Below are 16,694 nucleotides of genomic sequence, written 5' to 3'. Positions count from 1 at the left end.
ATTAATATATTGTGTACAATTTTGTATTATATCTAATTATATAGCATATGATTACACAGTATATTACTATGTATGATGCCAACAGTATAATCCCATGAATAGGTAGAATTTGAACCCAGACCTTCTTATCTTCAAGGTTATAAGAAGAAGAGCCAATATTTGCCAAGCAGGACTGAGGAGGATCTACAAAGAATGTCTTCTACCAGAGAACCTACATGTTCTTGGGGACATGGAATGGAAAGGCTCTGGTAAAGGCTGCCAGAGGGAGGGCTGTGATCTGCGGAATAATGGAAGAGATCGTGGAATGCCCACCTGATGTTGTCTTCAGACAGTGAGGATTTGGGATGTAATGTTCCCAGAGGTCTTAGTTTGTTGGGTAATTATCTATACTAACTTGGGAAAACTGGAAAACAAGGGTACTTCTAAAATGAAAAACCTCAGTAGGGGAGGGGGGCGTGTTAAGTCTTCAGCCCAAAACAGCTAAGCACGCGTTAGTTCTCTCAATAGCAGTGCTGACCTGGGGTTCTTTCTTGGAGAATGCCTAGGAACACTTCGGCCATCCATCCCAACCCTCCTGGGAAACATAAATCCCTTCACAGAAAAGCATGACTCACCTCGCCTGATTGTTTTCTCCGCTACCTGAGTTTTGGAAGGCACCCAGGGCATGGGAAAAACAACTGCCCGTGGAGGGGAGTCATAATTGGACATACAAGCTCTACCACTCGATACCTGTGTGGCTTCCCTGACCCTTGGTTTCTTCATCTAGAAACAAAGGAGTTGGTCTCTAAGTGCCAACCCCACCCCAGGTCTAAAGTCACGCTCCTATGACCAAAGGACATCATTCAAGTAAGGGTTGACTGCCGGCCAGAATCGTCTGGACCAACTTGGGAGACAGGTTGGAGCGCCGGGAAATTAATGCCAGCTGCATTTTCCTTTCGCTGGGTAGACATAGGCCATGCTTAGTAACAGACTAACAGCTTCTGTCCTTGGCAGAGAGATGGCTATTTACACCAATATTTCATTGAGTCTGAGCTTGACGAAAGGCAGAATGGAAAAAGAAAACGAGAGACATGGTCTAGGAAGCGGGAGATGCTCCCATCTGTAAAATGAAGGAGCTGGCCGGAGTGACCGCGGGGCTCACATCCACGCTCGGCTCCTCGTCCTTTTCCTCCCTTCACATCCCATCATTCGAATCCTCATCGTCCGGCAGCCCGATGGGACACAGGCCATAGGACGGAGCCTGTACCGCCCTCAGGGCAGAGATGCTCCCAGGCTCGCGCATCCTTTAGAGGCGTCTGCTCCGGGCTTCCTCCCGCTACTATGACCGCCCAAGCGCGCCATTCAAACCCAGAGGAAGGCCCTTCTCGGTCCCCCCGCCCCGGTTCCCTCCGTGCTCCCCACCCTCCCTGGCCCCTTCGGAGCCTGCCCGGGGTGTGGGAGCAGCCCTGCCTCCGCCTCTGCCCCTGCCTTTGTCCCTGCCTCTGCCTGTGTCCCTGGCCCTGGCCCTGCCTCTGCCTCTGCTCCCCCGGATCGCTGAGACCAGCTAGGATGACAAGCAGAACCTCAAGCAAGGACTCCGGCTCCACCCAGGAGCCGGCGGAGACCTGAGCCACCAACTGAGGCCGCTGCTACCGCCGCCCCGAGCCGGCTTCCCTCGAAATCGAGCTTCCCAGGGAAGGAGTGAGGACAAGGCAGAAGGGGGCAGGGCGGGCCAGAGGAGGGAGGCAGGGAGGGGCGCAGGGAGGGAGGAGAGATTAACAAGGAAGAAACGTGAGTGGAAAAGGAGAGCTAGGAGGGGAGACGGCGCCCCAACGTCAGCACCTCCCAGCCCTGCTCACTGATTCAAACTGAGAGCAGAGTTTCTGGGCTTTGGGAAAGCAGCGAAAGAACCGGACCGAGGCACGAAGAGGCCACTCACCTCCCTAGCCCCGAAATCCCCAGATTCCCTAGAAAGGGAGAATGATTCCTCCGAGCAGTTACCGGGAAGACTTGGGGCGCGAGCTGCGTAAAGAGAACCAGGGGGGCGGCAGCGCAGATGGACCTCCGTCCCCAGCATCGACCCACAGCCAGGAATCCAAGGTACCGCCTCACCTCGCCTTCCCACCTCCCCCACTTTCAAGTCCTCTCCCCCCCCCTTCTCTCTCTCTCTCTCTCTCTCTCTCTCTCTCTCTCTCTCTCTCTCTCTCTCTCTCTCTCTCTCTCTCTCTCTCTCTCTCTCTCTCTCTCCCTTTCTCCTCCTCCTCCTCTCCCTCCCTCCCTTCCACCTCTCTTCGCCTTCTTACTCTTCTCATCTTTCCTTCCTTCTCTTCCCTTCACCTCTCCCTTCCTTTTCTCCCCTTCCTCCTTTTTCTCCTCTTATATTCCTTCCATTCCTATCTTGTCTTTTTTCTATCTTGTCTTCTCTTGCACTGTCCCTTCCCTTCCTCTCCCCTCCTTGCCTTTCCTCCCGCTATCCTCCCCCCCCCCCCCCCCCCCCCCCCACTCCAGCCAGCTAGTGCGGTGAGCTCTGGGCAGTGTGGCCGCATTTCCTGGGGACCGGTTGAGGCGGGGACGCAAACAGCATGACCTAGTCGGGCTCTCACCAGGGCCCCCAGGGCCCTGATCGCAGGGCCGGAGATAAGCCCCACTTTCCCAAATGCTGGGTGGGGCACAGGCAGATCCTTCGAGAAAGCCCTGGGTTCCCCTGGGCCGGCCCTCGTTCGGTGCTTGATCCTTGCTCCAACACGCCTCCCGCCCAGCCCACAACGTGTGCAATCCAGTTCCAGTAGCTTTCCCGTTATTTAGTTTAACAAACAAGAAAGGACGTGGAACAGGAATTGCCCCCTGGGGCTTTTGCTATCCCTATGCTTGTGTGCTGAGCGCACTGGGGAGTGTGCGAGCAGTTTGCTTACAACATGTGTCAAAGGGCTGGGCAGGCGAATGCGGAACGTGAGAGAGACGGTGAGAAGGGTAAGCCAGGTAGTCTCCCCCAGCAGATCTCTGGTCCTGTGGCTCTCAACGTTCGTCTTCCATGGAGCAGGCAGGGGCTTGTCCCTCACTCGGTGTGTTGGTGTCAGGACAGTTCTGGGCTGAGAGAGGATGGGGTCCGGCAGTGTTGGTGAAAGTTTGAGAAGCGCGCCGTTGAGGAGGGTTAGAACTTCAAGCTACTTTGCAAAAGCCTATTTCCCCAAAACCTAAGCAAAGCAGTAACAGCAACCCCGGTCCCCCGAGGCATTGTGCTCGGGCAGCTGGTGATAGAGCTGCACTCCTCGTTACATCAGGACCCTCCTGGCCCCCTCCTCTTTCTCAGACTCATGACGTTGTCACGCTCTTCCTGACAGGCTGATAGTTGTCTACAACGTGGCCTTTCTCCTTGATGTTAGGCTATGGTAACAGCCTTCCTTCCGTGGTTATACCTTGCTCCTAAGAGTAACACCCAAGGATGCATCATTGCAAAGCACATTGTAGAAGTCACCTGCCAGGGGCTTGGCCTGGGAGGCCAGAGACCTGGCTCCGGATCCCGGCTGTTTGCCACATTCTATCTGCACAGGGGGCATGCTTCTTCTCCTCTATGGGCCTCAGTCTCATAATCTGTGAGAGGAGCAAGCTGAAACCTGTGGAATCTCTAAGTTCTCTTCATAACACCAAATGGAACCCTCTGCTCAGAAGCCATTTAAAGGGATGCCTTTGTGGTCACTCGGGGTCTTGTGTGAAGAGCTCACAATGCTTGCCACAAATTTCCTCTTGAGTCTTCGGGGCACCCCAGGATGTGTCCTGGTCCCCATTCAACAGAGAGCAGGGGGAGCCAAAGGCAAAAGCCAGTCTGGGTGCTTTGCTCAATCATTTGAACATGGTGATTATGAGAAACCACTTGGAAAGTCAGAGCACAGGATGCCTCAGGTGAAAGTACCTTCCAAAGCATCCCAGCCAAGTCCCAAGTTACTGACAGGGTCTAGGGAAAGGTCCAGGCCTGAGCCCTCACCAGCTCAGCCCAGTGCACCCTCAATAAGCCCTACTTGGTAGGCACAGAGTGAACTGGGTGGTGGGCAGAGTTCTGCCTTGCAGGCTGTCTGCAGCTTAAGATAAAGAGTATCAATACAAAATAAGAACTAGCACTTTAAGGTTTACAGAGCACCTCATATATAATAATCTCGCAGGGTAGATACTCAGGTATTGTCAGCAGCAGCGGCAACTCCATTTTATAGAAGGAAAACCGAGGCTAACTGTGCTATGCCCATGGTCACACAGCTATAGTAAACCCTTCTCCATGAAACATTCTGCAGCAGCCTTACAGCTGCGCTATGCACACACTGTACTTACACACACACTACATACACACACACCACACTCAAACACACCACACACACACACACACACACAGCAGCAGTAGCCCCATCTCTCCTTGTCCTCCTCCCCCCCTCACCTCACTCCCCCCCCCTGCCCCGCTCATTTTTCATGTGACTTGTCATGATCTGTCCCTTGCCTAAGTCTGATTGATTGGTGGTTCTTCTAGACTTGCCTCCAACTCTACAACAATAAAAACAAAGCAGAGACTTTTTCCTACTGTCAGGTTGCTGTTCACTTCACAAGCTGCAGGTGTACCAAGACCGACTCCTCTTCTAAAGGTACAGGAGACGCTTGGAGCTCAGGGGTCCCCATGGGAAATCATTTTGCAAAGCAAAGAATGCATTTATAACCTGAGTGGGTGACCCCAGAGTTAGCTGAGCCAGCCTCTCCTCTTTGTTTGAGTCTCTGAAAACAAACTCTGTGGCTCTGCTGCCATTTGGCAGGCCTTGTCCTGGGGGGCCTTCCTTGAGTTCTCCTGGATGTTGGCAGCAAAGCCTGTGGTCTGGCTGGTCACAACAAAGAAGAGGGCTTGGCACTTGGCAGTGTGGATTCAGAGCTAAATCCTTTAGAGGATACTTTTTACATGTGCACACATACATGTGCATACAAATGTTTATCCATATTTGTATAGGGCTTATCTATCTGGCTTTGGCTCAAGCAGAAGACAACACAGAAGGTCCTTAAGGTTTTCAGCAGGATGCACTCTGTGAATGACTAGATTAGATGACAGTGCCCAAGGGCAGAGAAGCTCATGACCAAGAGTCTGAAGGCCCCAACTTCTGCTCCAAAAGAGTGGTCAGCAGCTTATGATGAATTGGGACATGCCAACTCATGCCAGCTCATGAAATGGGTAAAAACCTAGAAGGGCCCTCAGTCCTGTGGATTGATAAACATGACAGAGGGAGTATGTTTGGTGGGAAGAGTGCTGAATTTGGAGTCAGGAAGATTTGGGTTCAAATCCTACCTCAGACACTCACAAGCTATGTGACCTTGGGTTAGTCATTTCTCTTTTAAGGACTTCAGTCTCGTCTGTGAAATGAGGAGAATGATCTGGATGAGGTCCCTTTTGGTTCCAAACCAGCTATTCTCTGACAAATTCCCAGGGACCTGTGTTCTGTCATTCCACAGACACTGAGTGAGCACCTGTTCCAAGCTAAGTATCGGGGTAGGTGACCACTCTGGAACAGGCCTTCACAACCCAGTGTGGGGAAGGGCATTAACTCCAAGAATTAGGACATGAGTGTAAAATAGCTGTGTTTACCCTATTGTCTAAATCAAAGTTTCTGGCCTGAATGGATGCATGATCCAGGATCTGGCCCACTCCATCTCTGAAATGTCTGCCCTTGCTAAGAGGAGGAAGAGGTCTCTGTGGGGAGAGTCAGCCAGGATTGTCACGGCTGGGGCTGGCTCCTTCCCTCTCCTATCTCCAGGAAGGGTGTCAGACACCTCTTGGGCCACAGGAGGATTCAGGGTTCAGCTTTCCTTGATACTTCTAGAGGGGAGTCTAAGTCAGTTACTCCTCCAGCTTAGCTCCCTCCCACTCAATAGCCTTCAGGGTCATCTCTTGTCCTGATCTATGTCTGACCACTGGACCCATGTGGCTCCAGAGGAGACAGTGAGGCTGGTGACTTTGTAGGATCCTCTTCATTTAAATCCAGTTCACTTGCATGTCATGTCATGTCATGGCATCACCTCCCTGATGTCATTTGTCCTCTTCCAGAATGAAAGATAAACAATGTCCCACTGGTGCAGACTAAACAAATGACCATCCACAATGGCTAGTATACATCTAGGAAAGGTAAACAATAAACACAGATCCGGGAAATTCTGCCCATTAGAGAAGCTGAAAGAAGGAAATGAACCCTCTGGCTGGGAGTGAGATAACGCATCCCTCCACTCGGAGACAAGGTTCTGACTGAGCATTCAGAGCCAGCCCAGACTGTCCTTCAGGGAACCGCCCTGAGCTCAGGAAGAAGTGAGATTAGGGAGAGGAAGGCAAGCCCAAGAGGCCAGGCCAAGGAGGGCAAGGTCATCATCCATCAGGCTTTAGACCAAGACAAGGAAACGTGATGCTGGGGTGGGTTGGATAGGACTTTCTGTCCCATGACCCTGACTGAGTCAAGCTACATGCTCCCTGTTCTTTGCTGAGGCCTTGGAGCTCCTGAGTCTGGGAAGTGAAAAACTTTAGTGAAAACATTATGGAAATATTTTTACCTTTCTGGTCAAAGGAATGAATGAATGAATGAATGAACCCTTTCTTAAGCACCTATATGCACCCTGATCATGTGCTCAGTGCTATAAATACAAATACAAGATATCCGGAGCAGTCCTGCCCTCAAGGACTTTCTCTCTTGTGAGGGAAGACCAGCAAGGAAGGAATGTTAGAAGGAGGAGGGGTTCTGTGTGGCAGCAGGAGCCGGAGCTGTGTGCAGGGAAAGCCACTGAAGGGCCTGGTCCCCAGTGAAAGCTCCCCTGTCTGAGGTGGTTCTTCAGGTGCCATCTGGAGGTCCTGCCAGCTCCACAGACTCATTGCCTTTGCCCCTGAACTCGCACCTCCTGGCAATAGTCCACTTCTGGTGACAGAGGCAGCTTCTGCCCCCAGCATCCCCTTTGCCTCTTCCTTCCTCCCTCAGCCACCAAGGTCCATCTGTGACCAAGCTCTTCAGGCTCTGCTTCCACATCGTGCCTCACACTCATCCTTTTCAATTTCATTCATTGAATGTTTGTCGAGTGTCTCTCCTTTGGAAGGCTTTGTGCAAGGTTCAGGGAATACAGAGACAAAAAGGAAACATCCCTTGACCACAGGGAACTTACATTCTTCTCTACATCCAGACTTTTGTCATGGAATCCTAGACTTAGAGACAGAAGGGACCTTAAACTCAGTGGAATGCAAGTCCCTTATTTGACAGATGAGGAAACAGGGACTGAGAGGTTGGGACTTGGCAAGGGTCACAAAGCTAAAGTGGAATTTTAGACCAGGTCTGCCTGACTCCACACCCAGTACTTGATCCAATTCCAGCCCCACTAGGGCAAGCCCCCATTATCTCTCACCTGGGCTATGATAATAACCTTCTAAATGAGTCCTTCTCCCCAATCCATCCTTCATAATATTTCCAAAGTTATGTTCCTGAGGCAAGGTGATCACATCAGTCCTCTGATCAAAAAAGCCTCCTACCATTCCCCATGGCTGCTCAATTAGAGCCAAAGTTCTTTAGGCCACTGTCTGGAACTAACTCACCTTTCCAACCTTAACATTCTCCTTTAAATCCTTGACATTTCAGCCAAACTGGATTTCCAGCTATTCTCAGAACTCAACACACGCTCCTTTGCCTCCATGCTCCTGCACCTGCCATCTTTCCCCTAAACCCTCTCCTTATTGCTGCCTCTCAGGTACCTTCTCTTTCTTTGTGGCTCAGCTCAAGGACCACCTCCTCCATGAAGCTTGTCCTGATTCCCCAACAGAACCTACTTTCTCTTTCTTCTAATATCTTCAGCTTTCTGTCAGGATTTCTCCTTCAGGGTCGCCTTGACTCCTTACCTTGTGTCATATTTAGAAGAGTAAATGTCACACACACACACACACACACACACACACACACACGAGGACTTCTTAAGACCAATTCACTATATTAAATTCTTATGTGAAACAGTCATGGGAATTAAATTCTTTGCACACTCACTTTCCTGTAGCTTGCCATTAATGACTGATCTAAGAAGATCACAGAATCACAGAATAAAAGGGAGGGACCACAAAGACATTGCTTAGTCTAGAGTAGTCTATTGACTTAAGGGATGTGGGATCCATAGCCTTATCCAAAACCGGACCCAGCCATGGGGTGTGTGTGTGTGTGTGTGTGTGTGTGTGTGTGTGTGTGTGTGTGTGTGTGCGTGTGTGTGTGTGTGTGTGGCCACTTTGATGCCTTTTTCATCTAAAACGGTCCTTTTGAGCAGGGCAGATCTCTCCATTGCTGTATGTTAGTCTCCACTCCTATCTTCCCAAGTCTCAGCCAAGGCCATCAACATCCTCTCTGGCCCCTCTTTTCAGTTTTTCTCTCTTCCAAATTGCCGAACTCTTACAATGGTGTTCCTCCCTGCTGCCTTTGGTGGCTGATTTGACTGTTGTAGCTGGGTCCCTTTCTCCCTCTATAGCTCTTCAGATCACACTAGCAAGCGACCAACTCAACACTTCTAGGTCTCTAGCAGGTGGACTCCATCTCTGGCTCCAAAGTCCACGCAAATCTGTTCTCTACCTCCATCTTCTTAACCACAGTTTTACTTCCAAATGGCCACTCTGGCTATGGATGGCATATCTGGGCCCCTGTGGGGCACATGAAGCTGGTCCAGATCCCACCCCACCCAAGGGCCTTATTCCAGCACAGGAATCACAGCTCCAAGGGTCCAGAGGACTTCCTCCTTCCTTTCCCCCTCTGTGGTACCTCCTCACACCTTGCACCTTCTCCACCTGGTTTAGATTCCTCTTGGCTTTCTTGAATCCTCTTAAAGCATGTCTTCAGTCCTTTCCAGGAAAATTTCTCTTACCCTGAAGAGTCAGACACTAGGGCCATTCTGGCCACCCTTTCCTTTTTCCTCCAGAAGGAGATCAGCAAACACTCTGTCCTCACCTCATCCACACGAAGCTCTTGGCCCTTGTTGGAAAGAAGACAGACAGGGACCCACCCTCACAGGCCTTCAGGTTTTCTCTCTGCCCCATCCCACCTGCTGCCTCTGCAGCGTGACCCTTGGCGAGTTGCCTGGACTGACTGTCTCTGCCAGGCCTCCATCCCACTAGCAGACATTGTCATTAGGGACCTCTGTGCAACTCCACAGTTCTTATCCTGCCCTGGTGTTACCTGGGGCTGCTGACCAACAGGTCGAGTCTCCTGCTAGTCCCCAGCTGATCAGGGCAGGCTTTTCCCGGGGCTTTCAAGCTGCCAGCTCTCCCTTCTTCCTGCCTTTCTGGTGGAGTTTTGTGCCATGCATCGTTTGGGGGCATCAGTGACTCTTCTGGGGTTTATACTTTGTAAAAGCAGGCTCTACATTTTACCTCTTAGCACCAGTTAATTTCATACAGTAGGCACTTAATAAATGTTTGTTGAATAAAGGGCAGTGTGGTGCAGAGGAGAGGGCACTGGATTGAGAGTCAGGAGCCCCTGGGTTCAAACCCTACCTTAGACATTTATTCCTGTGTGACCCTAGATAAGTCACTTCCCCTCCTCTGAGTCTCAGTTTCCTCAGCCGTAAAATGAGGGGGTTGGCCTCTCCATCTGTGTTTGAATGAATGAACTGGGCTCATCTCTGAAACACCTTAAAAGCAAGAGCAGAAAGTGCCACGGTAGAACTCTGCTCCTCCCTGCTGACCGCTGCTCCATCTGAGTCATCCAGTGCAGGGGCTCATGCCCAGTGCCCTATGCCACCCTTGCTCTCTGCTGGAATTTGGGGCCAACATTGTTCCTTGTTCTGCTCTTTGGACCAAAAGCCATTACCCAAGTGTATCTTGTGAAGAGCGAGCCCCAAATTTCACTCTGACCCGTCCTGGACCATCGCCAAGGTGGGCTGCCATCAGCCCCCCATGGCAGTCTGCCTGGGAGCCTCACTCAACTAGTCAATAGGAGGTGCTAAAAAATGCCCATGCCCGCCCTCCCTCCTCTGGCCAGCCTCACCAGGTCCAGGCTGCCTTGTCTGATTTTCCAAGCTCTCAGAGGCGGCCTTCCTAACCACTTTTATTTCCCTCTGCCTCTGAGCAATATGAATCATCTACTGCCACCCAACTCGGCCCAGTTCAGAACCTTCTCCGCCCAGTTCAGAACCTGCTCTGCCCAGTTCAGAACCTTCTCCTCCCCGTCCCCAGAAGTGCCAGAAATTATTTCCCTGCTTTAAAATATCCTCAGACTAGTGTAGCCCAGGACAGAGCTGTCCAGGAGGGCTGCTGGAGACCAGGCTTGGGTGCTGGGGGCCAACTTGCCTGGCTCTGGCTACCAAACCATCAGCCAACCAGAATTACCTCTCAGCTGTAACACGTTCTTCTCTTGCTCTTATGAAGTAGCTCCGTTTTCAGGCTAATGACCATAGTTAGTGTTTATCTCACACTGTAAAGTTTGCCAAGGGCAAAATAAAATCTCACTTTAAAAACATGATCTCATTTGATCGTCACCATAACCTTGTCGGATGGGTGTGATGTGATAGCTCTAATGCCATTATCCCTATTTTACACATGAGGAAACTGAGGCTGGCAGAGATAAAATGACTCACCCAGCATCACACAGTTAATGTCTCATGCCAGGTTTTAACCTAGATCTTCCTGACTTGAGGTCCAGCACTCTACCCACAGTGCCAGCTTGCTGCTTTTCCTGCCCTGTTCTGTGGCCAGATTTCCCCTGGACTGAGCCAGAATCAATTTGAACGTGAGCTCCTAGCATCTACTTGAAAGGCTGCCACATGGAAGAGAAATTAACCTTGTTCTACTTGGTGTCAGACAGATGTACTAGGAACAATGGGTGAGCATTGGAAAAAAACAGACTTGAACTCAGGAGAAATGCCCAATGGTGGGAGGGTCTACCAGTTTTGAGAAGTGATGCGTTCCCCTTCCTTGAGGATTTCAGATGGAGGCTAGAGGACATGTCATAGGGAAGATTCCTTTCAGGTCTGTGTCTGACTGGGTGACCAGTGAGGTCCTGTCCAGCTCTCACATTCTGGGATGCTGTGCTTCTGGACTCAAACAAGAAATATGTGGAGGGCCTGTTGGAGCCCAGAGTAAAGCTGTCTCTTCAGTGCTAGATGGCTGTGTGGACATGATCTTCTCCAACTATGGAGACTTTCAGGGTCCCTAAGGATCATCTGAATGGATAGCCAAGCTCTCAAACCATCATTTGGGTAGGAACCAACTTCCCCACTGAGCCTCCTCTATAAACATCAATCAGTTGTCAGGACCAGTGATAAAGACTACCAGATGATACTGCTCCAGCTCTGGCTTTTATGGTGTGTTTCCTTAAGCGAGGATTTCCTTGATGAAGGCTTGACATCCAAGCCAGGCTGCTGCAGGGAGAACTAGTGTGCACTTCAGATGTGTCTACACAAAGTCAGTTCTAAAGCAAATTTCTCATCATTGGACAATATTTTCCTCTTGACTTATAAAATTAGAAATGCATTTCCATGGAAGGGATTGGCCTGGAGATTAAATAAAAATCACACTCAAGAAGCAGCAAATCTTTTTTAAAAATCATCTGCAGAAGGACAGCTGCTCATTTTCTGATAAAAACCATCAGTCCTCCTCACTGAGAAGAAATATCTGGTAGCAATGGCTCCCTCTGGGCACTCATACTGTGGGGAGAAGAAGGGCTCTTTCGAACCTGATTAATTATTCCTGTTTAAAATGCCAATCTATCAGATGGGAAGCTCAAAACTAACGAACTGGTGCTGACTGATGGTCCCTGGTCTGTTTAATTCCTGGGATTCTGTACCTTGAAGAAGCTTTGCTGCATGGCTCAGTTGGCTGTGCCCCGCCCCCCCCCGCCCCAGGACCCAAGTCCTGTCATTCATCAGTGCAAGGCAGATCTCCCTCATTTATTATTTCAGTTGGCAGTGATTTGGCTGGTGTGATGGGAGATGGGAGCTTCGGTCATCTTCCAGGGAGGACAGGAGGAAACTGGGCCCTGCCCTGTTGTTGCAGATTCCCCAAATGAATATCCTTAGGTACATTCTCTGGACCAGAGTGGGGAGCAGGGAAGGAGGGGGGCTGCAGTTCAGCATGGCGCTTTCCAGAGCCACATGTGGGAGATGCGCTCTGTGAAACAAGGCAGCAGATAGGTGGGAAGGGCAGCCTCGTGCCCCAAGGATGTCAAGCAGTAGAAATGGGCTGAAAGTGCACTTGGTGCTAGAGGGAGTAACTCATTTCCAGTCCTGGCCAATCAAGCTCTCTGCTTCAATGGATTTCATGGCCTTGGTTAAAAAAAAAAAGAAAAAAGAAAAATCCAGAATTTACACCTCATTTGATGTTAAGAGTTGTAGGACCTAGTGTTTTAAATTGGGGTGAGAGGGAGCAGTGAGGGCACGTCTTTATTTTGGCTGTTTTTGTCTTGGCAAATGACCAAGAGGATGTTCCACAGATAGCTTCCAGGATGGGTGCTGGTGTTCTTGTTAGTAAACAATCCCCACCTTCGCTATCCTCTCCTGGGTGCTGCCAGGTAATGAACCCCTGGGCCACCCCTGGGCGGCTGGAGGCAGGGAATAGACCCACCTGGCCTCACTGAGTTACTCTGCCCCTGTTGCCCTGTAGACACTGAGGACCTCCCAGGGTTGTTGTAATGAGAGTAAAGCATTCAGTACAGGGCCTGGCGCATAGTAGGTCCTGCATCAATGTTAGCTGTTGTTGTCATTTGTCAGTTCAGTGCAGTCCTTGGGGACAGCTGCTGATGGAGGAGACCAAGCCCAGCCACCTGTGCCCAACCACCAGGCAGCAGGGGCGGTGAGCCACCTGGGTGTCCTCCAGACAGCTGTTTGGGGAGGCGGTCCCTAGCTAGAGATACCTCAATGCTCTGTTTCCCCTCTAGGGGCAAGTTTGTTAAAAAATACCTGCTATAAGAAGGCAGGCAGCTGAAGGGGCAGTTGCTAGGGACAAGGAAACTGCAGGGGACAGGGGCAGTGCCAGGCGTAGTCACTTGCCCTGTAGCTCCTCTCCACAGCCTCTGGCTTTGGGTAGCTGATGGAGCCACGTCAGGAAGGAGGAGCTGAATTTGGTGATTTTCTTCCAAGACAAATAAACACATGTCAAACTTCAAAAATGTTCTTCTTACCCATACAGTGACCTGTTAGAAGGGCCCTCCTCCAGATGCATACCTCCAATAGATGCATTAAGAGTTAGAAGCGACCTTAATGGCCACCTAGCCAAATAGCTTCTGCTGACAGATGAGGCTCAGATACATCCTTCCCAAGGCCCCTCAAGGGCTAAGAAGCTGGGTCAAGGTTCAAATCCAGCCTCTCCGACTCTGTGCCAAGTGCTCTGGCCTCTACTCTCTGACCACATCTGCAATGGGCCAGTCGGGTTTCTTACCAATGAGGCCTCGTGTGAGATCACCCTGAGTGAATCCAACATTATGAAAGCGCTTCTTTGGGGGCAGTTAGTCTAACTCCTGAGAAAGCATTTTGTTCAAGGTGCAGTAACCACTTGGCCCTGAGGATTTGGGGTGTGATTCCACATTCAGAGGAGCGCTTAAGGCATCATTGTCTCACCTGGGAATCTTAAAGTTCGTTGGAGCATTGCCTGAATAAACCACTGACCCTGTCTCAGCCCTAAGCTAGCTCTCCCTAGAACAGAGGGTTCTTACACCACCCTCAAGATTCCAGCACCAAGCCCTGTGGCCACAGAGGCCACCTGTCCAAAGCTGCCATGCGGATGTCTCTCTGCAGCCCTTTGGTGGCCCTAAATCCTAATTCTTCGGAGAGTGTGGTGTCCCATGACTCAGCCATGCAGCATAGCCAGAAGCACGTTGGTGTTTAAAAGATGGGGTTTTGTTTCATGGAGCATCTTGGGGGACTGCAGGAAACGCTACAAGATTTCCTAAATGCCAACCAGTCTGCAAACATCCTCCTCTTCAGTTCTGAGTCCAGATAGTGGTCCATCCAAACTGCTGTCAACTACCTAGACCACATGGCCATTCTTTGTAAATACGTAAGGATGCTCTTCTACGTAATAGCCTACACTTGCATAGCACAGTAAGGACTATAAAGCGGTTCTTCTTTACATTTTTCTATTCTGTTCTCAAAACAGTCCTAGAAGTAGGTGCTATTATTATCTCCGTTTTATACGAGGAAACTGAGCTTAAGTGACCTGCCCAGGGCCACACGGCTAGTAAGTTTCTGAAGCTGGATTTGAACTCAGGTCTTCCAGACTCTTTGTCCAGCACTCTACCCGTTATGGTGCCACTAGCTGCCCAGGCTCAGAAGAGACAGTGAGACCTCATGCTATCCAGCAGAACATATTGTCTGTCAAATCAGAACAATTGTCCCTCCTTCCCACTGACCAGATGAGATCTCAGAGAAGTAAGTCATTGACAGCGACGTGGCTAATCCATATGTGGACTGAAGACATCTTTGATTAAAAAAAACTTGACCTTGAACACCAGGCAGGGCTTTGCACATGACCTTCTCCAGCAGGCTACCTCTTCATGGGCACACAAGCAGACAGGGAAGGGTCCTCTGTGTGTCTTGTGCATTGACTTTCTGAATAGATCTGACTGAGTAGAGGCCCCCAGCAATGTGCCATCCTGGGTGGGTTCTGGAATATTCCAGCCCAAGAGAGGGAGAAGGGGGAGGGGGTTGAGTGTCCTCTGGTTCCCCAGTTGTGCGAGGCAAGCGAGTAACAAATGATGGTTGTTTGTATCTTTTCAGTCACCTCTTTTTTTATCAAAGCTCCTTCTGGGATCTTTTTTGTTCTTATAAAATCTTTATCTCTTTGACTTGTCTTGACTATTGATGCCTAAATGCCTTTAAAATTGCGTCTGTTCCAAGACAGAGTCCTTCCATAATCAGTCAGGGCTGATTATGGCTCTTTCCATCTTCTTTGCCATTTCTTCATGGAGTATGTTTGGTTATTGGATGATCAAATTCCAATGGGGCTATTTTGCTGTAATCATAAAGAATTCATTAAAAAGTAGACCCCCGGCAGATCCATTTCATTTGATATATTTTATACTGGTTTCAAACCTCCAGTTTGTCCTTTGTGTCTTGTTTGTGCAGAGGAGTTTGCATACTGCCTCCCTGTAAATGCCTTGAAAGCAGGTATAGGTTTTGTCTTTCCTTAGCTCCCCAGAGCTCAGCACGGTGCCTGGCAGGTCGTAAATGCTTAATAAATGCTTGTGGATTCCCTGTGGTTGTTGTGATGTAGCCAGAGAAGAATGTGTGATTGTTCATTATAGATGATTGAGACTCTTCTGGGTGCTGGTAAGAAAGTTTTCACTCAGGGGTATTGAATTTTTCCCATCTACTTTGTTTTACTGGTTTATAATAAACCTATTCATTCCTTTAGCGTTGTGAATCTTTGTATTTGCAAGGGGAGCTGACTGGCAACCATATATTAGGTAGGGGGAAAGGAATTGAGCTGCTGAAATTTTAAGGATGTCTTAATAGAGCCAATAAGCCATAGAAATAGAAACCCCATCTCCACTACAGAACAATTACACACGTAAGATGTGGTGCTAAGTATATAAGATGTAGCTTGGGGATTGCATGGATCAACGGGACCTGGGATCTGTCCCACCTTTGCAGGACAAAAAAGAGGACTCTGCTCTCAGTGGCAGCCACCTAGTTGGAGGGAGATACAAAGAGGATCCTGGAATGCCTAGGCTGGGCAATCTCTCTTCCTGTCTCCAAGGGTGTTCTACCAGAATGATATTGATTCACCACATCTCAAATATCTCTAGTCTAGAAGGTTTGATCCTGAGTGGTTCCAAATTGGGGGAGGGGACATCTCCAGTCATCCTGATCTATATCTTGCCACTGGAACCAGATGGCTTTGGAGAGTCAGGCTGGTGGTTTTGCACAGCCCTCCCTCACTTAAATCCAATCCACTTACAAGTCATGGCATCATCTTCCTGATGTTGTCATCCTTTTTGAGAAAGGACAAACAAATGAGCAAGAGGTTCCAAATGAAAGCTACTTTCATCCCTCTCAAATGGGATAAGAGCTCTTAGCTCCCACTTACCAGCGTAGGCCCTTTCCGTCGTTTTCTATTTCCCAACCACCAATGCTGTGCCCAAAAGAATAGCGTTCTTGGTCTTCATAATATGGTAAAGATCTGGCAGCTTCTTGCCTTGGGGTGGGTGGTGAGTATGGACATCAAGAGCCCTTCACTTGCATTCCAGTAAAAACCTGGCTCTCTGCCCCTCTCTATTAGCTGTGTGGATCCTTCTTGCCTTTTTTTTTTTTTTTTTGCCAGATTGATGAGGAGGAAGAGGTGTTGAATCATAAAACCTGTGCAGTTTACTACACTATCTGAAGCAAAAGGACAGGGAAGAGAAAAGCCAAGCTCTTTTCCCCAGCACACCCAGCCAACAGCCCCAGGGAGAGACAGATCTGCTGGCCCAGTAATGTCTACAAACGTTCAGAATGCTAAAACTTAGTTAGCTCACTCGCCCTCTCTCCAAGCTTTCTGCAGGCTCATTTTCTCCTCAGTAATTTGGTTTTTGCCTTTCTGTGAGGTGGCTTTATTATTTCAAGCTTCTCCTTAACGCTTCAAGATTTCTTCCCCATGTATTGCTTGGTGCTTTTGAACCAGGATCTTTAGACATGTTTAGGATGTTGAGTGTGTGAGTGTGAGTGTGTAAGTGTAGGTGTGTGTGTGTGATCACAAAAAAGCAAAAGAATAACAGAACACG

General features: G+C 49.5%; 1 protein-coding gene across 1 annotated transcript in view; it reads left to right on the top strand.

The window, feature by feature from the left end:
* The first annotated feature begins 915 nt into the window (after positions 1-915).
* Positions 916-16,694, top strand: part of STAC (SH3 and cysteine rich domain) — a 54,509-nt gene continuing 38,730 nt past the window's right edge. The window contains exon 1 of the mRNA XM_072599227.1: positions 916-2,079. Coding sequence (XP_072455328.1) covers positions 1,960-2,079 — 120 coding nt within the window. The 5' untranslated portion in view covers positions 916-1,959. The remainder of the gene's footprint in view (positions 2,080-16,694) is intronic.

Source organism: Notamacropus eugenii, chromosome 3 (genome assembly GCF_028372415.1).
Source record: "Notamacropus eugenii isolate mMacEug1 chromosome 3, mMacEug1.pri_v2, whole genome shotgun sequence".
In the NCBI taxonomy this organism is placed as follows: domain Eukaryota; kingdom Metazoa; phylum Chordata; class Mammalia; order Diprotodontia; family Macropodidae; genus Notamacropus; species Notamacropus eugenii.
This window is presented reverse-complemented; position numbering and strand designations above follow the sequence as displayed.